The 25,231-nt window shown below is 40.5% G+C and overlaps 1 protein-coding gene across 16 annotated transcripts in view; it reads left to right on the forward strand.

Annotated features, from left to right (window-relative positions):
- Nucleotides 1-25,231, forward strand: part of sema6d (semaphorin 6D) — a 259,908-nt gene that overhangs the window by 202,998 nt on the left and 31,679 nt on the right. For 8 of the 16 annotated variants that reach the window (XM_068018001.1, XM_068018015.1, XM_068018010.1 and 5 more), the window contains one exon: nucleotides 15,976-16,060. The exons of 4 other annotated variants lie outside the window; for them this stretch is intronic. In XM_068018001.1, the coding sequence (XP_067874102.1) occupies nucleotides 15,976-16,060 (85 nt within the window). Of the gene's footprint in view, nucleotides 1-14,071; nucleotides 14,582-15,028; nucleotides 15,285-15,975; nucleotides 16,061-23,244; nucleotides 23,346-25,231 lie in introns of those variants that run through there. 4 more of the 16 variants (XM_068018012.1, XM_068018011.1, XM_068018013.1 and 1 more) reach the window with 4 other exon arrangements.

Genomic DNA, 25,231 nt, shown 5'->3' on the forward strand with positions numbered 1-25,231 from the left:
CATCATTAGTAAAATTGTATTCACTTTATAGCCTAATTACTTTAAAGGATATTTCATGTGTTTTGTGATTTATAGCTGTCAGTGCTTAAAATCAAAGGCTGATACAAGTGCAGGTAGACTCACATACAGTATGCTGGTTCCATATATTAATGACTGAAACTGCAATTCAACAAAATTGTTAAATTCCAGTTTCCAAACCGTAAGTGGATTGATGGCCGAGATAAAGAATGACCTGTCAGTGCATTTTCAGAATTGAAAAGTGTGCTCACTCAGAGATGCCAGCAGCAACCACACCACCAATTTCTCACGTAACATTTTAATATGCAAATATAGAGAATCATCTCAACAGCTGATGCAAAGACTCTACCAAAGGGCTAGAAAGCTGTGGTTTGATTTGGAAAATAGATTAGATGGCTTACATTGTAAACAACAGACAGAAACATCTTGGTTTGAAACCTTCCTTACCTTTGAAGAGCAATTGCCTAATACATAAATTTAGCTGTATGTAATCTGTAGTCTATGTCACTGTTGACATGTTACATTTAAACTTACAAACCGCCGATTGTACTTAAATTGCAGCCTGCTAAATGTTTAGCCAATATGTGCTATGCGCCTCTAGTTATATGCAATATTCACCGGTAACAATTTTCATGCACTTTTAAATTTGACAAAAGTGCTGACACATGATGGTATTATTGAAATAAATTAGACAATGCTCAGACTGGTGTCTTTGTGGTATTTTAAAAAAGCATAGGATTACATTTTCATAATTCTATACAGATTACTGAAACTATTTTTTTCTCCGCAAGAACTATATTTTATATTGCACAGAGATGATGTGGCCACATTGTATTACAGGAAATTAAATCATACTCTACTGCATTGTTATCAGTGGCGCTCAGGGTTAAAGAACAACAGCAAACATTTTCTATGACTGCACTGTAGCTGCAGCTTGGCAGTCGACACAAACACACTTTGCCTAGGCTGTTGAGCCAAGTTTCCCCATCGAAATCAATGGGGGACAGAGCTCCCTACCATTTTGCTTTTTGTGTATATGTCATCTCAGTAACTTAAGAAATGTTTACTGGACTTGCATTCAATTGAATACATTGTTAATGCGTGATTAATCACAGTGTGGATCCTTTACAAGGTGGCTGTCTCCAGCATATTAGTTATTAATGTAATCACAAAAACTTCAAAAAAAATCAAAGCATTTTATTTTAGGTCTTGTATTATGTTACTTGTGCACCAAGTTTATGAGCCTGCAAATTATTTTAGGCAATGTCATCACATGTACACTTAATACCTGTATAAAAATTTAAATAATGGGTTACATACCATTGTACGAGTAGAACAAAACCATCAGACCCATCAAACTTGAACTATAAAAGTATAATGCTTCAGTTCACCCCCTAATCTGGCAGAGGTAAAAAAATGATGCATCTGTTTCAGGAAAAACATTGAGAAATTGCTCTCTGATCATTTGCAGCAATCAAGGAAGCTCCAGTATTCTAACTAAAAGCCATTAACTTGCCCTAACTGGAAATATTCTCTTCTTCCAGTAACTTGTCAGGTTCTTTTTTAAAGGACTATAATAAGTTCACTCTCATCATGCTTCAGTTTTCTGGTCCATAGGCTAATGACTCTCTGCTGCACAATCTTGCTTGCATACCCTCAAGTCTTACCATATTTAGCCATCTCAAATAACTTATCCAACCAGACTGTGATCGATCCCTTTACCTTTCTAAAAACTCAACCACATCCTCTCTAATCCTTTCCTAAATTAAACAGCCCTAGCTATTGAAATCTATCTTGATAACTAATGACCTTAAGGCTGGGTGTTATTCAAGTTGCCTCCTTTATACCTTCTGAGAGTTTCAATGTTCTTCACCATTTGTAGTAACCAAAACTGGACACAATATTCAAACTGCAGACATAAAAAAGCCTTATATAGCCAAAGTATAGTGTCATTTAGTTTAGATTCAGTGGTACTGAAATGTCCTTGAGCAACATCATATTGCTTGTGCACCTTTAACAAGTGATCAGCTGTTACCCGAGGACCCTTTCTTGATATGTCACCTTTAACTGTTACCCCTGCAGAGGTGAACAAGCTTGGAATTTCTACAACCTCAAATACATGAAAATGTACTTATTCACATGGAATTGCATTTGCCATGCAAGAATCCCGAACATAAATTGACAGGCAACAACACGGAGCCTTGTGGATTTCCACTTGTGACTGCTCCCCATTCTGATCCACTCCCATTAATTACAATCTTTTGCCCACAAGAGCCAATCCAGCATAATATCTGCATTATAATCCCATAAAATCTAATATCTTCCAATAGGAACAGGATTAGATTCTATTCCACATTCTGTTAATCATATATACCTCAACTCCAGTTAACATACTGTGCAATATTGTAGTTTTCTTTTGGAATTCAATGTATATAACAGCAACAGGTTGGCCGTTATCTTTTATTCTGGTCACTTCCTCAAAGAATTCTTTGGAACAGAGGAGGTTGATGGGAGAGTTAATTGAGACCTATGAAATTATGAGGAGCCTAGGTAGACTGGATAGGATGGACCTATTTCTCTTAGCAGAGAGGTCAATAATCACGGGGCATATACTCAAAGTAATAGGAGGATTAGAGGGGAGTTGTGAATTATTTTCATCCAGAGGGTGGTGGGGGGTGTGGGGGAAGTCTGAAAGTCGCTGCCTGAATGAATGCTGGAGGCAAAAACCCTCCACATTTGAAAAGTACAAATATGCACTTGAAGTGCCATAACCTCCAAGACCAAGAGCTGGAAAGTGAATTTAGGCTGGATAGCACTTTTTCAGCTGGCAGAGACACAATGGGCCGAATGGCCTCTTTAGTGCCAAAACTTTCTATGGGCTGGATTTTACTAAGCTCACGACGTCGGGCACCATGGCAGGGCGGGGGTGGGGTGTGGCAGAATATGGGTCCAGCAGCGGCCCACCGCGGAGGCCGACACTGGGAGGACCTGGCCCGATCCGGCGGCGGCGAGACTCTGTGGCGGCCCCCTCGCCACTGGGTGATGGGAACTGAACCTAAATATTTAAACGAATGACTTGAATAAATTTAAATAAACTTACCTGAAATCTTCCAGGTCCTTCGGCGTGACAGCCAGCCCTCCCGCGGCTTCAATTCCCCCTCCAGGGAAAGCCGGCGTGACACTGGTGGGGAGGAGTTAAGATATTCAGTGAGGGAGGGGGAGACGGGGTCAAATAAACGTAATGGGTGTTGGGGATGGCGGGAAGGGGTGAACTTTAAACTTTGTACAGTCTGCGGGGGGAAGGTCAGATTTAAACAGTGTTTTGGGAGGAAGGGCAAATAGTTAATGTAATTGTTATTGGGGGGTGGGAAAGGGCCGTTAGAAGTTTTTTATATAAATTTTGGGGGGATACAGCTTTAAAAATTCAAATTGGGCGGCAGAGTTGACTGCCCTTTAAAAATGGCGCCAGCGCCTGCGCATGGGCAGCTGACGCCATTGCCAGGGACCGGACAGCCCGTCCCCTCCATGTGATTGGGGTTGGGGGGGAGGGCCGCCTCAGCTATTTAAATGAGCTACCGCGTGGGAGATCACAATGGTTCTTCAGCGCATTATTTGAACTTGCAGCCGAAATCGACGACGGGCTCTTAACTTATGATTCTAACTCAATCAGATTAATATCTGCTTAAAATAGCAAAGAGGGGAATTTGATACCATTGCATATTGCAGTCATATGCCAAAATCACTCATTGTAATTTCTAGGCTAAGATACTCAGTCGTGCCAAACAATAGCATCCTTCATGAGAGAGTTAGTAAACGCATTGGTCAGTGTATAACTGGCTTTAGTACATTGGATTAGGGAAGGGAAAATTAATCAAACAGGATTCCTGTTCCTAATCATTATTCAATGACTCAAGCTGGAACATGCCTGTGTATGGTTGTCAGTTATGGACAGTATCACAATTAGCTGATGCTCAACCCCTTACCCTGCAGTCAACAAGCCTGTAAATGCTTGCAATTTTGGCTGAGACATAAACATAGACTACATAATGGATGAGGGACCAGAAGACAACCCAGTGTTCATGGAATTACATATCAGCCTTCAGAAGAGCTCAGAGGGGGAAAAAAAGTGTTTTAAAAATCCTTTCATCTAAACAGAGGCAAAAAAAATCAGTCTTAACATAATATGACCTTACATATTTTGCGTATGTTAGAGTTTGCTGTTGATTCTGATGTTAAGATCAACACCTCTCTCTCTTTTGCCTTGTTCCCAAGAAAAACCCCCGGAATCCTTCACCTTGTAGCATAGTATTCAATGTGATGGAACAATCCCTGCTGACACCACCAGTATTCTGTTAAAACTCTCCAATGTTCCAACATTAGTAATAAGGACCATCTGTTCAACATTTTGACATGCACACTTCCACTAAAGGAACAGAGGGAAATACTTGGAGAGGAAACTCATAAAATGCACCCCCTGTATCTGCTTTTTGGTGCAGTCAGCAAATAATTCTTTTACTTTTGCCATTCTGATGTTGCAACTGCTTCCTGGTGGCAAGATAATATAGCCTTACTGAAAACTATTAACAGCTCAAACACCCTCCCCCATATATATATGGAAAAGTCTTTCCATTAATAAAATCCATAGGTTATAACAGACAGCAAGAATTTGAAGTCCAGATTTTGTATGGATACACTGAAATTGGCAGAAATTACTGTCTCTGCAAATCTACTGTCTAAGGGTATAAACCATACCTCCATTTTCAATAAAATGAAAATCAATAGTATATTGGCAAGAATTATTTTTATATGGAAAAATGGTAGCTGTTCAAAACAACTGCATTGATTGCTATTGAATTGGTGTAGAATCAAAGAATGGTTTTCTGCGGAAGGAGTGTTAATATGCATATTCTCAGTCACAAATCTTTGGTGTTTATTAAAGGAAAGATCCATCCTTGCAAGAGGCATTGGGCCAAATTTTACAGACCCCTCCCGCTCCCCCCCCAGGGGTCGTGGTGGGGGGGGGGGGGGGGTGGTGAGCTTGAAAATGCCTCCGGGAGAGGCTCGCTATGGGACTCGATGCCGGGAAGGCCCAGCCCGATATTGCCAACGGCAGTGAGGCCTCATGGCAGCCACCTCATCCCCCCCCCCCCGTCGATGGGCGGCGGGCTCAAAATCTGAATACGTGAATTTATTTAAAGTATTGAATTAAATACTTACCCACTCCCGCCATCAGTCCCAGTGTGATATTCGAGCCGGTGGACAGCACTCCCAAGCCTTCGGATCTCTGTCCGGAGATTCGATGCGGGGCACTGGTGGGGAGGGAGCAGGTAAGTTTTTCAGTGCAGGTGGTGGGGAGCAGGCTCAAAGCAACCTGATTGGTCTAGGGGATCAATGGTGGGAAGGGGTTGAAGTGAAAAGTTCATAAACTTTGGGGGTGGGTGGGGAAGATCAGGTACAGAAGGTAAGTATTTTGTGGGGGGAGAGGGCAAGGAATGAACTGTATGGTCATTGTGGGGGGGATTGGGAGAGGGGCGAGAAACATTATGTTAATTTTTTCAATAAAATGGAAAAGGCCTATAACTTTAAATAAGTAAACAAAATTGAAGGGCTTGTAGCCCTTTAAAAATGGCGTTGGCGCCTGCACAATGGCGTCTGACGCCGTTGCCAGGAACGAACCGCCCGACCCCCCCACGTTGTGGGGCGGGTGGTGGCAGTGTTTAATATCAGGGTGGCTCTGCGGAGTAAAACCCACGCTGGCGGGCCACCATCTTTGAAGCCCACCGCCGATCTCGGCGGCAAGCTTGTAAAATGCAGCCCACTGTTTCCAATGGAAATTTCCAGCATTGATGGGCACTTGGAAAGATCATTAATTATTTTTATTAAATATTAAATAATTTTTTTATTAATTAAGTAAATTAATTGGGTGGCATGATTGGGAAATTTGCTGATGACACAAAAATTAGCCATGTAGTTAATAGTGAGGAGGAAAACCGTGGACTCGAGAATGATATCAATGTTTTGGTTGAGTGGGTGGAAAATTGGCAAATCCAGAGAAGTGTGAGGTAATGCATTTGGGGTGGGCAAATATAGCGAGGGAATATATAATAAACAGGAGGATATTGAGAGGGATAGAAGAAGTGCATGTCCACAGGTCCCTAAAGGTGGCAGGACAGGTGGATAGAGTGGTGATGAAGGCATATGGATTGCTTTCCTTTATTAGTCAAGGTATTGAGTACAAAAGCAGGGATGTGATGCTGGAACTGTATAGAACCTTGGTTAGGCCACAGCTGGAGTATTGCGTACAGTTCTGGTCACCACATCACAGAAAGGACATAATTGCTCTAGAGAGAGTACAGAGGAGATTTACAAGAATATTGCCAGGGCTTGAAGGTTGCAGCTTTGAGGAAAGATTGGATAGGCTAGGGTTGTTTTCCCTGGAACTGAGGAGGCTGAGGGGTGACTTGATTGAGGTGTACAAAATTAAGAGGGCCCTAGATAGAGTAGACAGGAAGGACCTGTTTTCCCTGGCGAGGAGGTCAGTTACCGGGGGCACAGATTTAAGGTGATTGGTAGAAGGATTAGAGGGGACATGAGGGGAAGATTTTTCACCCAGGGGGTGGTGGGTGTCTGGAATTCGCTGCCAGGAATGTTGGTGGAGGCAGAAACCCTCAATTCTTTTAAAAGGTACCTGGACATGTACCTGAGGTGCTGTAACCTGCGGGGCTATGGACCAGGTGCTGAAAGGTGGGATTAGATTGGGCGGATAGTTTATTCGGCCGGCGCAGACACGATGGGCTGAAAGGTCTCCTTCTGTGCTGTACTTTTTCTATGGTTCTAAGTAGAAACAACACTAAAAATGGGAAAATGAAATCAAGTTTAAAAATGAGTAGCAAAGAGGAAAGCTTTCTGACATGTTCCAAACAAAACAAAGAACAAGTGGGAATGGTAAGATTGGTGTTGGTATCTGAATGTCAGGGACAAACTCTGCAAGTTTAAATTCATACCCAGAGTAGGTGTTAACATTACTATTGCATATTTTTGAGGTGTTGTTTTGTATCTTTTGACCTTTTTGACCAACCTGAAAAGGTTGCTTTTAATAAAATGATATTGTATTCACACAGGTTTTAAAAATAAAAGACTTTGGGACAATATGTCGTTGTCAACACTATGATAGAAATTCATTTCTTTAAAAACAAAGATAAAATACTATCCTATTCAAAAATAATTGCCAGTGTCTTCTGTTCACCATCAACAACAGAATTTATATAATGCCATCAACATAGTAAATGCCCCAAGGCATCTCCCAGAGGAGGGTAAGTGCACTGAATAGTAATAGAACAACTGGGAATGTGATGGAAACCTGTAGGAAGAGATGGGGTTTGATACCTTCTTGAGTTCCGTGGCATTAGTCAGTTCTGTAAGGGGTTTGAGCTGCTAACTTTTGAGCGTTGGCTCACGCTGCCCTATATTTATCTGCATGATGGCGTAACACCGATATGTCCTTGAAATCTGAACTGGATATTGGTGTCTTTCACACAGATGCTTCCTCTACCTTTTCAAAGGGAGATCAAAACCTTGGTGGGATCAGGTCGATGGGAAAACAAGCAACTGTTTTATTTTGCAGAATACACTTGAATATAGCAATTCCAGACATTGCAAAATTTTTGCTACATTCTTCCCATAACAAAAAAAAACATGCTGTGAAATCCCTAGTGGGAGAAGGGTGATTTACTTTATTAAACCATTTTCTTTCAAGTCGGCTGCCAGCTGGAATAAAAGTGACCCGCTATATCATAATTTCCAGTTTAGGCCTGCATCTCCTTTCTTGTAGCCTTTGTTAGGCCTTGCTAACTTGCAGTTTGCTGATGGGAAAAATCTTTCCTATGTCTGTGGTAAAGGCCTGCTGGGATCTGGAAAAAAAAACCCGACCCGAACCTGACAGAACCACATTGGACTCGAGCCCGACCCGGCCCGAGTCCTTCCATTTTTTTCCCTGCGCCCGAGCCGACCCGACCACTGGAATGTTCACTTTCTCCAGTTGACAGCATTCATTTTACATTCATAGTGCACTCACTGTACTTAGCACTTTTGGATGGATGGAGTGGAAGGAAGCTGCAGCATGAGCGCGATGACGTCATAGAGACGCTCACTCACTCACTGCGCAGACTCAGAGTCTGTCGAGTCCGGATGCACGTTTCCCTCCTTGACGTCCCGGACTCCCAGCTCAGGCAGGCTTTTCAAATTTTGACACTTGCTTACTCAACTTCCCTTTTCCTCCGAGCAGAGCAAAAGTCCGTGACGTGTGTGTCCGACCCGGACCTGCACCCGGCCCAACCCGACCCGAGCCCGAAAGCCGGACCCAGAATAGCGACCCAACCCAACCTGAATCCGGACACATGTCGTCGGGTGCCTTCGGATTCGGGTTGGGTAGCAGGCTTTTAGTCTGTGGGTTAACAGCCAGTGAAAGGATCAAAGACTTCCAACACAAAGGGTGTGCGGTGTTTTTTGATTGCTAACTCGATAATGTATTATTTACAGTCTCTGGGGAAATACTTAATACATATAACTACCTATTGTCTGAAAGCCTTTTTTAACTTGTGTGACTATATTATGTTCTTAAAAGGAACCCTTTTTTCCTAATTCCTTTCTGTTGACAAATGGTCAAAAGATCCCAAAAGACTGGGAGCCTCTAGAAGGTAAAAGAGAAGTAACAAGATAGGTGGGTCTGTGTAGCATTCCAGAGTCTAGGATAAGATAGCTTAAGGCTGTATTTTGTTTTTATCTATCAAAGCCTCACAATATTTACAGACATTACTGATGGCCATAAATAAATGAGTAGGGTCTCCCCATTACACTAACACTTTTACAGAACAGTACTTTTGAACTGTACGTTAGTGAAGTACATCTTGATGAAGGTTTCAGACAGATTCAGACAAAGCGTACATTATATTAAGACATCAAACATATAGAAATGGAAATGGCACAAAATTGATTACTTTAAGCGTTACCTTAAAATAATGTTTTTTTTGCACATGAATGATTTTTTCCTCTCTGGGAGAATGTGGATTTGAGCTATACACATTCATTTTATATATTGATAGTATCGAATGATTGCAATGTTAGATTTCTAAATAATTTTCATTGTTCATTATATTATTGATAATATGTTTTCTGCTTGTGTTAGTTGCTTTAGGCCATCTACACAAACAGAGGCAGCCGACTGTGTAGACAAGTACATTTTTTTTAAAACAATGCAGCTATTAGTTGCAAAAGTTACTGACATTAAATGAAGACCAGACTTGTCGAATTTTATGTTGAAATTACTTTTCATTGAAAAATAATAATGCACCTTGTCTTTACCATGTTTCTGCAAGAATTTGAAAGTGAGTCTGTTTGTGTGGAGGGTGCAAAGTTTAATTTAAAAAACAATCTTAACACAGTAGGATAGTACTGCTATCGTGTTTATCTGAAATGTCTATCTTGGTTATGTTAGCAGAGGCACTAATCTATTTAAAATAAATGGTTTAATGTTGCTGTTGAAATGGTGGAAAGAGGAAGTTGAGACAAACTAGTATCCCACGCTTTCATGATAGTGTAACACTTGTACTCCATTAAAATCTGAACTGGATATTGGTTCAATTTCAGGATCTTAGTATAGTGTTGATCTGCTTCAGGTTTGTACACTTAACATTCCTTATAATATGCCACAGGTGGATCAGAACGGTTATTTTCATCATTTAAAGGTAGTCCATTCCTGCCATCTAATGTTCTGGCAGCATTTTAACTCCTTGGGGAGTAATGGTGATGTACACTAGGTGTTCTTTGTCAACTGCACTTCCTAGTGTAAAGGAGCCAAGGTGGTGAAAGCCACTGGAAATCATAGACCCACTAAAACGAGGACCTCTATTTCTGGTAGTTGGCTGAACCTCAGCTCATTTATACCATGGAGTGATCCTGCTGAATAAGAGAGTCTGTTTCTGTAAAATGATTATAGGTGAACGAGTTCCTGCATTTGTCCTCTGGGCTTCCACATTTTGCGGCAGCGTTCCTCGGCACACGGGGATCGGTTCCCGATACCTTGTTTAAAAGTGGGAGAGAAGCCCATGGAGGTCATATTCCTGAAGCAGGATCCCTTAAAACACCTTAAGCTACAAAACCGAACAAAGCAGAAAGATTCTATTCCACTTGTACTTATACCTGTTGAATATAATTACATGTTTTGCTAAGTCTGATATATGCCTTATTAACTTTGATGCAATTTGGATTTTAATGGTTTGAAGTTCTGATTCTGGTACATCAGCAGCAGTGGTGCATTTTGCCTGATGCTTTTTGCAGTGCTGGTGCAGAGAGACACTTCTCCAGTTTTCCTCCATCTCCTCATTTAAATGCAGCTTTTGCACACCCAGCATAATTTGCATGATGCACTGGGAGCGCAGAGCTTGGGATATCCTGGGTGGGAGCAGAAATGTGCTGGTGAGTTTCTTAAATTGGTGCCTGCACTTTCTCTTGGCAGCAGAGTTGGAAATTGGCATATTCCGAGGTACTGAGATTAAGCGGGAGACTACTGATGTCAAGAGGTAAGTAGGGCAACCTCAACTAGGCAAAGTGCTTGGAATGGCAGAGGTCCAACAATAAAGGTCAGATTGGGCAGGTTTTATACTCCGAGTTGCTACGCACCTGCAGGACTCTGTTTGAACTTGTAAAGGGCCACCCCACTAACCCGATAGTAAGCGTGTGGCTCGTCAAGAGTTCCTGGGCATCAAGGAAAGCAACCCAAATTAATGCTGTAATTAGATGTTAGTTCATCATGGGGCACTCCAGGCCCTCATGTCCCCAAGCACCCTGTCCTAAAAACCTGTGCCAATCATAAATCAAGCACAGATTTTTCCAGTTTTCAGCTCTTTGCACCCAGTATCTGCCTGTATGCTCTGGAATGTCAGCCCCAAAGTGTATCATTTTTTTTTTAAGTGTAGTCTTCGGAAGTTAGTTCCTACTGATATGAATTCGTTAAACAGTCTCCCAGAGGGAAGGTTCTACCATTTGCTTAAGTGCCTTCTATAATTATACATGCTTTCAGATTTTCCTAGCTTATGGGGAAACATTTTAACTATGGAAATCCAGTTCCTCTCCGATATAAGTTAAGCTGATTACATTTTGAGCAGCAAAAGCCATTTGAGATGGGAAGAGCAAGTTCCTATTTATAGATATGAAAAAACTTTACAGAAGTTAGGAAGAATATAAAGAAGAACTGTGCTTTCATTATCATGTACACATAAGTCTTGTGTACTACACTTTTGTTAAGAATGAATCACACGATGTTCCCGCACCGAAACAGGCCATTCAGCTCATCCAGCCTGTTTCTCTACACAAGCTAGCTGAAGTATAACAAACTGGCCTATACTTGCATAACTTAACCCTTTTTGAAGAAGAAAGTTACATCTACCACCTTCCAGTTCCATTACCCCCCAGCGACAAAATTTTGGAAAATTATAGTCCAGATCTCCGGTATTTCTTCCTAGCTTTCCTCAGAATCCTCAGATATAACCTATCAAATCCCAGTGATTTGTATACCTTGTGTTTGAGTATTTTTTTTTAGTATTATCTCTCTGAATAATATCCTTCACTAATTGTTCTACACCCATCTCTGATGGTTGAATTTCCATGTCCTTCTTCTCTGTGGAAATGAAGGCAAAGTATTGATTTAGTATTTCTCCCACTTTCTCAATCTCCATTACAAAGCTTGCCTCCTTCATTGCTTAGCAGATCTGTCCCTATCTTAATTATCCACTTACCATTAAGATGTCTGTAGCAAATCTTTTTTGCTAATTTTTTCTCATACTGTGTCGTTTTTCCAATTTCCATTTTTATAACCTTCCTATATTTGTACTGCCTTTTTGTCAGCTTTGTAACAATAAATGCTTTTTATGTTTACTATTTATTACGTAGCCTCCATATGCTACTAAATCATCCATGATATTTAACAAGGCACCTCTGCTCGCTCCCAGCTTAACTGTCTTTTTTCTGACTTGCTTCATCTCCTCAGTTCATTTCCAAACTGTTTATGGCCTTTTTCCCCTAACATTTCCAATCAAAACATGCCCTGCCTTTGCTTGATCTCAATATGAGGTTCTCCCTCCCCTGATGTATCAGCAATACCTCACTGTGTCTAGTCTTCACTTGTTGTATACACGTCAAAGTGCTGCTGTTGCTGCTGAAATAAAGCAAAAAAAGTCAAAAGAAAACAAAGTGAAAATGGAACAGATGTTTAAAATGGTAACAGAAAACCAGTCAGGAATAAATATTAAAGATGGTGAGCTGTTTAGGTAAGTGAAGGAAGAGAATAGAGGCAAAAGGAAGTCAAGTGGAATGAAATTAAACAAGGCACCAGAAAAAAAGTGAAACAATAGCCAAAGACTTGCAGGTGATAGGTAAATTGGCCGTTGTAAATTGCCCCTAGTGTAGGTAGGTGGTAGGGAATATGGGATTACTGTAGGGTTAGTATAAATGGGTGGTTGTTGGTCAGCACAGACTCATTGGGCTGAAGGGCCTGCTTCAGTGCTGTATCTCTAAAAAAAATACAAGGAAGACAAAGAAAAAAATACAAACGGAAAGAAAAAGACTGTGAAACCAAATCAATAACGCAAATCTAAGAAATTCCTTTATTTTTTACAATCCCCTTTGAGTCTAAAAATTGTGCTCAGAAAACTGGGGTGCATCTCTATTTTCTTAGATGTTGTGAGAAAGTAGGTTTAGTACTTTGGTCATTCATCTAACAGGACCATTGTTAGCACATAAAGTTCCAGCAATATTGACACCTAGTCTCTTTTAGCGGTTCTGCACCACTATTGTAAACAGAAAACCAAATTTTATCCCATTTTCTCATGACTTCTCAGGTATATAGTCCTAGTAAGTAGATATAAATTGGACAATATCTGTTAGGTCCAACATGAACCGACAACAATCTTAACAATATGCGAACTCTGATGGTATCTGCAGAAGGGAAAAAAATTGAAGATCTGAAATATGTCGTTTAGAATATCAGTTGTATGCTATTACATAACTCATTAAACACGTGACTGTAGTCATTGCATTAAGGCCGCTTTCTGTGATATACCAGCTACTTTGATGCACTTAACCTGCTATTGCTTCTAGAATCATTTTAAGAAAGTGTAACCTCCCTGGTCCAAAAGAAGCACTGCTGACCCTAATCCTGGAAATCAATGATTTTGGAAGGCACAACAAACCTTCAGTTACATTTTTTATTGAGGTTCATGTTTATTTTGCAGTAGTCACATAACTGCTAGGTAACTTACACTCCAAGAAAGCACCACTTATTGAACATATTGCCTTTAAATAATTAACAAAAGAAATTATATCAGCTGACTTCCATAATAAAATTACTTACTTAGAATTATAGTCATTATGCATAGTGTGCAATAACCGAAAGCCTACCCAGAAATCTCCTTGCATGCAAAGTATGATGGCTGTTGAAATATGTGAAAACATTAGAAATCCATTTAGAAAAAAATGATTTTGAAACCATCCGTGGCTTGTGAGCTGATTAAGACAGAGAGTGCTGCCAATGCAGGAAGGTTACTGCCAACTCTAATGGCTTTGAGCCTGTGTGTCTGTGAAACAAATGGGACTTGGGAAAGTAGAAACCTGAGCAGTGCAGTGGACTGTCTCAAGCTGTGAAATTTGCAGCAGGCTCCGTCCTTCCTGCTTCTAATACAAAATTTTACCAAACTATTAATAATTTCTAGTTAATATTCTGAAAAGTTAATGGTTTTTTAAAAAAAATTAAAACTGTCTATGCTGAATGCTCAGCAATGCTTGGTTGCTTAGAAGAAAGATATATTACTGAAAGCTCTGCCGGAAAATGAGTTGATGCTTCAGTTAGAAGGAAACCTTATGACTTGTGAGTTAGCCTGAAAAGTAACGAGTGCTTCAGTTGCTGTTCTTGGCAGTGGTGAACTGGTTTAAGAGAGAGGTGGGGGTGGTGGGGAATAGAAACAGGGTTGTTATTCAGTTCGATAAACATTTCAAGAAGCAGTGCAGAAGAGCGGCTGAGATTCAATTATGACCAGACCCAATTTGTACTTCTTGACAGCAATAATCAGTCCTGATGCTGGCGTTTGCATATCACAAAAGTCCACGTTTTTACTTGTGACGAGCCCACTCCAGCCCGACAAAATAAGACTCTGTTAAAGGTTTTGTGGCAGGCTTATTTGCGGTTGGGGCCACAAAAGGGTCAGTGAGCTAGAGGCCCCACTGTCAGCAGCCAGGGAAAGACACCAGACAAAAACTTACATCTTGAGCTTTAAATCCAGTGCTGGAGAATGGGCTTGGGGGGGGGGGGGGGGCGGTGATCCCTGGCTGATGCAGCCTTATTGGTAGGCAGTCTGCTGCTCTATAGATGGATCAAATTACAGCATTTGCCGTGTACTAGTTTGTTTTTCTCCTGGCGTGTCTTTGACTTGAAGGAGTGGAGAGTTTGAGCTTTGCCGTTCGGATAGTTTACAAGCAGGAAAGCAACTGTTGGGATATTTGGGTGGCATATCAGGTAAGGTGTTAACACTTACTGCAATTATTGTAGAAAATATCTTATGTGAATTGCAACAACAAAAAAACCCCAACCTACACTTGTCTGCACTCTTACCAGTCGGAATCGGTAAATGGAGATAAAGTTAAAGTGACTGCAGAAACGGCTGTCAAGAGAGGTGTAGAAATAGCACCTAGAAGTGCTATTTTTACTCACTGCCTTTAACGGGATGGGTTGTCCTTGGGGGTTTCTGGAAAAAATAACAAGTAAATCAATCTGTACCGCGCGCATGAAACTGGCATGTTTTACAGACAAGAATCGTTTACAAGTTGCACTGAATGTTTCAGTATAGAAGCTTGTTTGTTTTCAGAGGTATACTGTGTGTTTTTTCCAGAGGGGGATGGTGAGATACTTTGGGGGGAGGGGAGGGGTGCTGACATTTGATCACTCCTGAGCTTTGAAGATCAGAAAGCTTTTAGTTGGGCCTCAGGTCTTCAGTCGGGATTGTAGTTCAGCAGCACAGTACACAGGGTTTTCAAACTGCAGCTGGATGAAAACAGTACTGACCTGCCCTACAGACTTGAGGAGGAGGAGACTGAAGAACTGATGAAAAGCAGTTGTGAAAGAAAACAATGGGTTCTATGAACCTGAAGCTCTGGTTAGAAACGTCCTGATATCATGAAAGAACCTGGCAAGTATCTTTGCAGATGTTAAAAACAACAAGGTGTGTATGAAATCAGGTAGAACGTCCACAAAAATAGGCTAACAGCATACTGTTAGAAGTTTGAAGTGCTGCCTTTTCACATTTTCGAAAGCTAATCGGATTAAATACACTAATGGTAAATTGAGAAGCTTCAGAAATATTAACGTTTACTTGCTGTGGGTTGCAAATTGGGGGAGGTTCACACTTTTTTTTTCTCTCTGATTTCTGTTTAGGATGAGTGGTCCTTTGGAGATAATCTGTGCTGCTCCAATTCTGGCCTCTTGAGCATCCCTGATTTTAGTCGCTCCACCATTGGTGGCTGTGCCTTCAACTGCCAAGGCCCTGGGCTCTGGAATTCCCTCCCTAAACCTCTCCATCTCTCTTCCTTTAACTTTTCTCCTTTAAGACAGTCCCAAAAACCTATCTCTTATTAAGCTTTCGATCATCTGCCCTAATATTTCCTTATATGATTCGGTGTCAAATTTTGTTTGATAACACTTCTATGAAGTGCTTTGAGATGTACTGCAATGACAAAGGTGCTATGAAAATTTTTTATATGCCACTTTTTAAAAAATTGGGTACCAGTCACACTGGGCTACGTTATAAAGTGTAGAAGCCCATGGTATACAGACACTTAATGCAGGAACTGGTTCTAAAACCAACTTAACCCATTGGCACATTCATAGACCCACATTTCTGTTTCACAAATCAGCTGGTGTGCGACACAATTACAAGAAAAGATGAAACAGTGGATTTACATGTACTTAAATGGCGTACCATAAGTGCTGAAGTAAAAGGTTGGTTTGTTTTACAATTTGTACATTCACTTAAGTGCTTGTTACATGCCCTTATTAGCAGTAGTAACTGGTGATTCAACATTGGTTTGTGAAGTTAATCCAGTTTGTGATCAAAGTGAAATGAAAGTTTAGAGTTCTAAGCTCTCGAAATGAATTTGTATATGTTTACTTCATAGTTAAATTCAACTACCATTCTGAAATGTTTGTTTTTAATGTTTGGGATGTCATACATTAATTCATGCCTCCCTGGAGTGTTGAGTTCTTTCAGGGAGGGTGGGGGCGGGAGGAATGGTGGGGGAAAGCACAGGACTTTTGAAATCGGATTTTCCAGTAATGCAATAAGTGTGTTGTCAAGGTCCTAGTGCTCTCTGAGTTACCTTGCTCAGAGTGGTATTTCAAATGAACTTTTGTTCACCCTCCGTGTTTAAATAGTTGAACTGGTCGAAGGGCAAGATGAGAAAATACTTCCATTCATCCAGCTGTCATTAAATTGAATAGTTGCAAGACATGTAACATTATGAGCCTTCTATTATTCACAACTAATAATATCTTTGGATATAAGGAAAACTATATTTGATACTGACATGAATTATGTAGGAGAAAATATACCCATTCACAACAAGAAAGATAATTGGCAGAGTTGCAGCTTGACTGAACTTTTACACATCTATCAATTAACTTTGTGGATGGGAATTATAAATTTTTCATCTAATAAGATACATCTCAATAAAAGTGAAAATTGACAATTTAGAGGGGGATTTAAAACTCTTACACTCTCAGGCAATGAATGAAAACAGAATAGTTAAAAAATCCCGCTTGCTTCAACTGGTAATCCCTAGAGCGTTCAAAGGAACAATTTAAAAACTTTATAATGTATCTATTTTAATTCAGTTGATAAAGGCAATGCAGCAGATCACTTGTTCTGCCATTGTGGGAGTATATAATTTGGGCAGCTATTTAGTGGAGAAAGAATACAGGTAGAATAAACATCAGTTTTCCTTTTCAACTGATTTGAACATGCGAATTGTTGCATCAGACAGCAACTTGCATTTTTAAGGCACCTTAGACCTCAGTCGCTTCACAGGAGCGTTACCAAACAAAATTGGAACCATGCCACGTAAGGAGATGTTAGGGAACCTTGGTTAAAGAGGATCTGGTTATAAGGATCATCTTAAATAGACAGGTGGAGAGGTTTAGGGAAGGAATTCCAAAGCTTATGGCCTTAGCAGCTAAAGGCACGGCCACCAATGGTGGAACAGGGAAAACCAGGAGGCCAGAATTGGAGGAAATCAGAGACTTTGGAGGGTTGCAGGAGGTGATACAGGTAGGGAGGGGTGAGGCCATGGAGGGATTTGAATACAAGGAGGAGAATTTTAAACTCAAGGCGCCGCCACACCGAGAACCAATGCAGGTCAGCGAGCACGGGGGTGATGGGTGAACGGGACTTGGTGCGAGTTAGGGTACAGATAGTGGAGTTTTGAATAAGCTCAAGTTAATGGAGGGTGCAAGGTGGGAGAGCAGCTGGGAGAACATTGGAATAGTCATGTCTAGAAGTAGCATATGCATGGATGAGGGGTTCAGCAGCAGATGAGCTGAAATCCAGCAAAAAAAAAGACCAGAAAGAGTGGAGAAATTTCTCATTCTCCATCAAAATTGAGTAATTACTGCTCTTTAATTCCAGTTGTAATTTTTCTAAGAGTAGAAACTGGGACCACATTTTGTGTTTTTGCTAAAGAGTGATCTATTCCCTATATTCACTTTCTCTTGCCGTTTATCTACCTTGTCAGGTACTAGAACGAGCCAGCCATATGTTAACATAAGCTTTGATGCAGCTATTATTTCTGCAGAAATAATTTGTTTAAACATATCAAAAAGGATTTTTATTTAGGTCTTCAGATTACTGCATAAACACAGGCAGAACACCTGTAATTTACCAATGGCCACAATCCCATGCAGTGGTCATCTCCTGCACAAGTGAACTACATTACCTTGTGCAGTTATTTGGATATTTTTCATTGAGGAAGTATATATATTTAATTCTCTTTGGCATTGAATCAAGTTTGGGAACAAAAAAAACTAATTTGTCTGTTGGCACCCAAAAGTAATGGAACGAATGTGTAGTCTGACAGACTGGGCTCATTTTCCTCTTTGTGGCACACCTGACGTATATCAGCAAACTGCCTGCAGTGTTGTGGGTTCCTTTGTCACACAGCAATGAAAAACGGGAAAGGTGTTGATTTGGATGATGTATTATTATTGAGCATGATGACATTGACTCCGATTAGGAGTGAAAACAAGAGTTGGATTCCAAGTGCCAGCTGGAATTTAAACTTGGGCTTCTACAAGGAAGCACATCTTAAAAATAATTGCCTAATAGTTGAGTGAGGTAGGGGAACCTGCCACGAGAGGAAGAGGACAGAGATTTTTCTCAAGTTTGCTTTCTGAAAAATCCAGGTAGGTACAATATTGACCATGTCTATGAAAGATGTATGCACGTGATAAACTGATTTGTTCTTCCAATAGTATGTGAAAATGTGCAGGTAGTTAATCTTTGGAGAGAGAAATGAAACATTAAGTTTTAAAAGGGAGATTGCTGGTTACAAGTTATGAAGGAAGCCCTACACTTTCAGTCCTTTTATTAAGAATTTGCACGTGCATTTGTTGAATCTCGCAGAAGGACTCCTGCGTAGAAACTTTAAAAGCTTTTTAATTTGTTATTGAGTTGCCTAGTTCACAGGAAGCTCAACAGGAGACCAAGTTATACAGTCTTTGCTTTGTAGGATGATTCTCTATCAGGACATCAAAGCCAGCCATTTTTTTCAGCCATATACGTCTGATCCACTCAATTAAGTTCTGTATATAACTAAGTTAACACCATGAGTGACTGCACATTCTTAGCAACATCATACTCTTTAGAGGCATTCTTCCTAGGGTACTTGCTGGAAAGAAGAGTCTGTTGAAGTATACTCTGCAAATTCAAGTGCTGAAAATTTTTATTTACTAATAATCAACGGACGTGCAATTTAAAATTAGTTGCAGTAGTTTCACTTTGGTAAAATGTCATCTGTTTACAAACTGTAAATTTGTGTATATGTACACAGGTTTAGAATCTTCTCAAAAATGAGTCTGACTAGGCTAGAAAGTGTTGGCTAAATGGTAAAATGAAACCTGCAGGGTTTATCAAAACCACTAAAATTACGCACAGTGGCGCAATGGTTAGCACCGCAGCCTCACAGCTCCAGCGACCTGGGTTCAATTCCGGGTACTGCCTGTGTGGAGTTTGCAAGTTCTCCCTGTGTCTGCGTGGGTTTCCTCCCACATGCCAAAGACTTGCAGGTTGATAGGTAAATTGGCCATTAGCAATTGCCCCTAGTATAGGTAGGTGGTAGGGAAATATAGGGACAGGTGGGGATGTGGTAGGAATATGGAATTAGTGTAGGATTAGTATAAATGGGTGGTTGATGGTCGGCACAGACTCGGTGGGCCGAAGGGCCTGTTTCAGTGCTGTATCTCTAAACTAAACTAAACATCCCTTTAATGCTACTAATATAGCCAGCTATATAGTATTTTCATTAATGCCCATATTAGATTAAGCTTTTTCAATGATTCTCTGATAATTTCCATTCTTTATTTTTTCTCTCTCCCTTTTTCAGTTAGTCCTGTCCCACAAACCATCTCATTAGGAGAGAAACTAGGCAGATGATCAGTCCCCAGCACTTCCGCTGACTCTGCCAGTCAGTAATCAACTACTTAGGAAGTGCAATGCAAAAAAATTGCTTTTAAAATTCATCTTGGATATTTCATCAATCAGCCGGAACAAAAACACTTGACGTCACGCTAATTCACACATAGGCCACACCTTTTGGAACAGAAAATCACTTTAAATTGCTGTGTAAGCCCATAATTCTTTCATCCTTGGGGAAGGGCTCAAAGTTGGAATGCAGTCTGATTGCTGGGGTATCTAATGTGCGTTAACAATTCTGTAGTGTAAATATATGGAATAATGTTGAGGCCAGCAGTTTAAATTTGTGAAAAGTAAATTTGAAACAGGTCATAGGACAAATTTCTGTAGTCAAAGCATAATAAACATTGGAACAATCTACCAGAATTAAAGATTTGAGATTGGTTCCAAGTGCAGTTGGTTGGGAATACCAGAAAGGCAAGTCTGTTGGGACAGATGCCCTTTTCTGGTCCTTGATTTGTGCTTGAGTAATAAATTGGCCTCACCTTAGCAATACATATTCATGCCTCATTTACCATGTTCAGGTTACAGTTTACCTTTTTGCTCTGACTATAGAACTTAATCTTCTCTAATCTTTCCTCATTGTTATATCTTTGTAAAGGAGGGAACAAATAGCTCTGCCCATTTGGGTTTGCTGGAGTGCTGTACTTGTTTTCATCTGGGAGTGGCTGAAGTCGAACCTTTAGCTCTCCTCTGCGATGACTTGGCTCCAGCTGGGTGTTGAAGCAAGATTTGGAGAAGAGGGGAGGAATAGTTGGCAGTTGAGAAAAACAAGTACCCTGATTTGAACTGCCCTGGACTCAAGTCCTGAACTAGAAATTTTAATCATCGCTCTCTCTAATTCTGACCAGTTGTGTATAATTTGTTCAAAAGTGTTAATATTGTAATACAGGCTGGTGCCAGCAATGGAATACATCTGTTGTGGCAAGCAACCTGAAATGGCAGCAGTAAGCCTTCACCACCTGCCCTATGGAAAATCTAGCCAGTTGTATGTATTTTTCCCCCTTTAGATCATAATTCTATTACAGGTAAAAGCCATTAAAACTTAGATAAGCTGTAAAGTCTACTTGGGTAAGAGCACTTGAGTTTTCTTTGTTTACTTTATTAATACAGTTATTGAATTCTGGTATTAATATAACACTTCTTCGGAAGGTCAGTGAAACTGATGGTTGTTCTATTTGATTGTCATTTCATCATTTATCAACAGTTGCTGACATTTATTATTAGAAGCATTGTTTGGCTCCTTAGCCAGGGCAAAGGATATCGAGATAAATTACTTGCACAAGGAGTCATTTTATATTTTGGAAGTCAAACAATGTCTAGACAGTCTTAAGACCATTGTAAGTTAACTGGTAGATCAGCACGTTAAAAAGACAATGATATTGAATCATAGACTGATGCAGCGCAGGAGGTCATTTGGCCCATCATGCCTGTGTTGGTTCTTCAGTAGAGCTTTACAATTAATCCTATAGCCCTGTGGATGTTTTTTTTTCCCTTCAAGCATTCATCTAATACTTTTTTCAACGTTACTGTTGAATTTGCTTCTATCGCCCTTTCCGGCCATGCATTCCAGATCACGCATCGCTGTGTAAAATAAAAAGTCTCCTTATCTGCTCTTCATCTCATCCATCCTTGTGAATTTGAAGCCCAATGATTTTTGCATCTTCAGCTTTTAAATAAATTATTGCAAAAAAGAAAGTGATATATATTGAATATAAGGAAGATAAATTGAGATTCACTCCCACGCTGCATTAATTTGGCAGTTGCCAAACGTTGTATTTCAAAATAATTTAGATTAAATGAGATCTAAGCCACAATCTCAATTTTGTATGACAGTTTTCAGTTACGAAACAACAATGAACTCGACATTTTTTTCCCCAAGTGCAGAGATAATTTAATAGCATTTTTGCACGGTTTTGGCATATTCTGGATGGAGAAAGCATAATTAAATATTTATTAAAAATCAACAGCCTATATAATGGAGGTTTTAGTTAAAGTTGATTATTTTCTGTGCTGCTGACCTGTTAACACTCCCTTCTATGACAGTGTGTACTACATTCAGTTGCCAGTAGTTCAGGATGAATGGACCAGAGACTTGTTAACATAAGAAAAACCACTTGGTCTAAATGCTTCAAGCAACTTCACTGAAATGATTTAACTTCAGTCAGCAAATTTTCTTATTTACACACAAATTCAATATTTGAGAAAATAAAATAAAATTTTTATCTGAATGGTACCCATTACATTTCCAGTGGGGTTTTTTTCAACTTTATTTCTTTACTTTTTTTTGTGTTAACTAATGAAGATTAGCATTTTAATAGACAAAAAGTGAACTTCCACCATTCTGTGCATTCGGACACTGTGTGTAGATCATCCGTCATCCTGTCTTTGGCCACAACAGGCTACTGACTCCAGAATCATTTTGAGCTACACAAAGATCATCTGACAGTGAACAGCACAGCTGGCTACAGCTATTTGTTTCTTCCACACCACTAGCTGCATTGCCCGGCTATAGTAACTAAGGTTAACATCCAGAACATGAAGTGCCTTTTGTCTGGTTGGCCTTGCCTTGCAGTAATTCAGTTCAATGGTCACAGCTGCAGACCAGTTTTGTCAGTGTGAACAATCACTGGCTAATTCTGGCATCTTCCAATTTCAGGTTGAAAATTCACCAGATGTTGACAAAGGTGGCTAAGGGTGACTGCTGTAGAACTTTAATTTTTTTTATACAAAGCTAGGAGTTATTGATTTAATACTGTAAATGAGTGCACAGTCATCAAATTTCATGTGATTAGATGTGTAACCACATTTTAAAACTTTTGAGCCATATGACTAGTTTTTAACTAGTAAAAAGCTATGCAAAGTGAACTGCTAACAAATATAAAATGATGCCCCCTTTCCACTGCATTGCTCACGGGATAATTTGGAGTGTTTTTGGTCCCATTCTGGGTGAGGCAGTAGAGTACGGTATGGTTAAGGGAGCGGAGCCAAGTGGAGGAAAGCCAGGGAGTGAAGTACAGCAGCAGGGGGTTGCTAGGGAGTCACGCACATTTGCAGAGGTAGTGTCAGGAAACACAGCACAATGGGAGGGACTGGGGAGCAAAGGTCAGCCACGGAACTGGGTTCAGAATTTTAATATTAAAGTTACTGAATCTTAAGAGAAATGAGGGCTCATTTCATTAATAATGATGGGGACACAGCAAACTATGACAACACTTTTTTTTTGTTATGAGTTTGATTTCCAATCAGATGTATCTAGAAGAAAAATCTTTTGTCCAATCTGAAAATTGGAATGTTTCTTTAAAGTACCGAGAGTTTTGTTAATGATTAACATTAAGGTTGGCCATGAAGAGGATATCATGTTTACCCTTAAACCCTACAACAGAGTGGCGCTGAAGCATTCTATTTGGCAAGCCAGAGATACATAAATCAAACTGGAAGCACAACAGAACTCAAGTCCCAGGCCCAGGAGAGAGGAATCGAATGTGGGGGGAGGGGGAATTCCTTGAAACCTTTTCCAATATGGAATAGCTGACTTTATGGGTAAGTTAGGTGATTTTTTAAAATCCTTTTTCAGTCCCAAATTAATTTCTTCTTGCTCTTGGAATGTGGGTGACTCTGGCAAGATATTATCCATCTCTATTTGCCTCGAGGGCATTAAAAATCAACCAGGTAGCGAGGAACTGGCGTCACATATGCATCAGACCAGGGAGATGTGGCAGGTTCCCTTCCCTGAAGGATATTGGTGATCGAGCTGGGTTTTTGTGACAATTTGGCAACTTTCATGCTTATTTTTCTTATGCCAGTCCAGAAATGACCAGATTCATTGAATGTAATTCACAATTTTCCATGGTGATATTACTGGGGGTTGCCAGTCCAGTACTATAGCAATAAGGCTATCATGGAAAACAATGACGGGATCGGACAAAGTCAACTTGGATTTACGAAAGGGAAATCATGCTGGACAAATCTACTGGTATTTTTTGAGGATGTAACTAGTAGAATAGATAAGGGAGAACCAGTGGATGCGGTGTATTTGGACTTTCAGAAGGTTTTCAATTAGCGTGCAAAATTAAAGCACATGGGATTGGGGGTAAGGTTCTGACATGGATAGAGAACTGGTTAGCAGACGGGAAACAAAGAGTAGGAATAAACGGGTATTTTCCCGAGTGGCAGGCAGTGACTAGTGGGGTACGGCAGGGATCAGTGCTAGGACCCCAGCTATTCACAATATATATTAATGATATAGATGAGGGAATTCAATGTAATATATCCAAGTTTGCAGACGACATAAAGCTGGGTGGGAGTGGGAGCTGTCAGGAGGATGCAGAGAAGCTCCAGTGTGATTTGGACAGGTTGAGCGAGTGGGATAAATGTGAGGTTATCCACTTTGGTGGCAAAAACAGAAAGGCAGATATTATCTGAACAGCGATAGATTGGGAAAGGGGAGGTGCAGCGAGACCTGGGTGTCCTTGTGCACCAGTCGCTGAAAGTAAGCATGCGGGTGCAACAGGCAGTTAAGGCAAATGGTATGTTGGCCTTCATAGTGAGAGGATTTGAGTACAGGAGCAAGAATGTCTTGCTGCAATTATACAAGGCCTTGGTGAGACCACATCTGGAGTATTGTGTGCAGTTTTGGTCCCCTTATCTGAGGAAGGATGTTCTTGCTATGGAGTGAGTGCAGCAAAGGTTCACTAGACTGATTCCTGGGATGGCAGGACTGACGTATGACGAGAGATTGGGTCGATTAGGCTTGTATTCACTAGAGTTTAGAAGAATGAGAGGGGATCTCATAGAAAGCTACAAAATTCTAACAGGACTGGACAGACTAGATGCAGGAAGGATGTTCCCGATGGCGGGGGACTCCAGGACCAGGGGTAAGCCATTTAGGACTGAGATGAAGAGGGATTTCTTCACCCAGAGAGTGGTGAACCTGTGGAATGCTCTACCAAGCAAAGCAGTTGAGGCCAAATCATTAAATATATTCAAGAAAGAGTTAGATATAGTTCTTAGGACTAATGGGATCAAGGGATACAGGGAGAAAGCGGGAGCAGGTTACTGAGTTTGGATGATCAGCCATGATCGTATTGAATGGTGGAGCAGGCTTGAAGGGCCGAATGGCCTACTCCGATTTTTCTATGTTTCTATATCCAGGCTTGAAGCCATTTCTAATTACAGTTACAGTTACAGAGATACAGCACTGAAACAGGCCCTTCGGCCCACCATCAACCACCCATTGATACTAATCCTACACTAATTCCATATTCCTACCACATCCCCACCTGTCCCTATATTTCCCTACCACCTACCTATACTAGGGGCAATTTATAATGGCCAATTAACCTATCAACCAGCAAGTCTTTGGCTTGTGGGAGGAAACCGGAGCACCCGGAGGAAACCCACGCAGACACAGGGAGAACTTGCAAACT

This window comes from Heterodontus francisci, chromosome 38 (assembly GCF_036365525.1).
Source record: "Heterodontus francisci isolate sHetFra1 chromosome 38, sHetFra1.hap1, whole genome shotgun sequence".
Lineage (NCBI taxonomy): Eukaryota > Metazoa > Chordata > Chondrichthyes > Heterodontiformes > Heterodontidae > Heterodontus > Heterodontus francisci.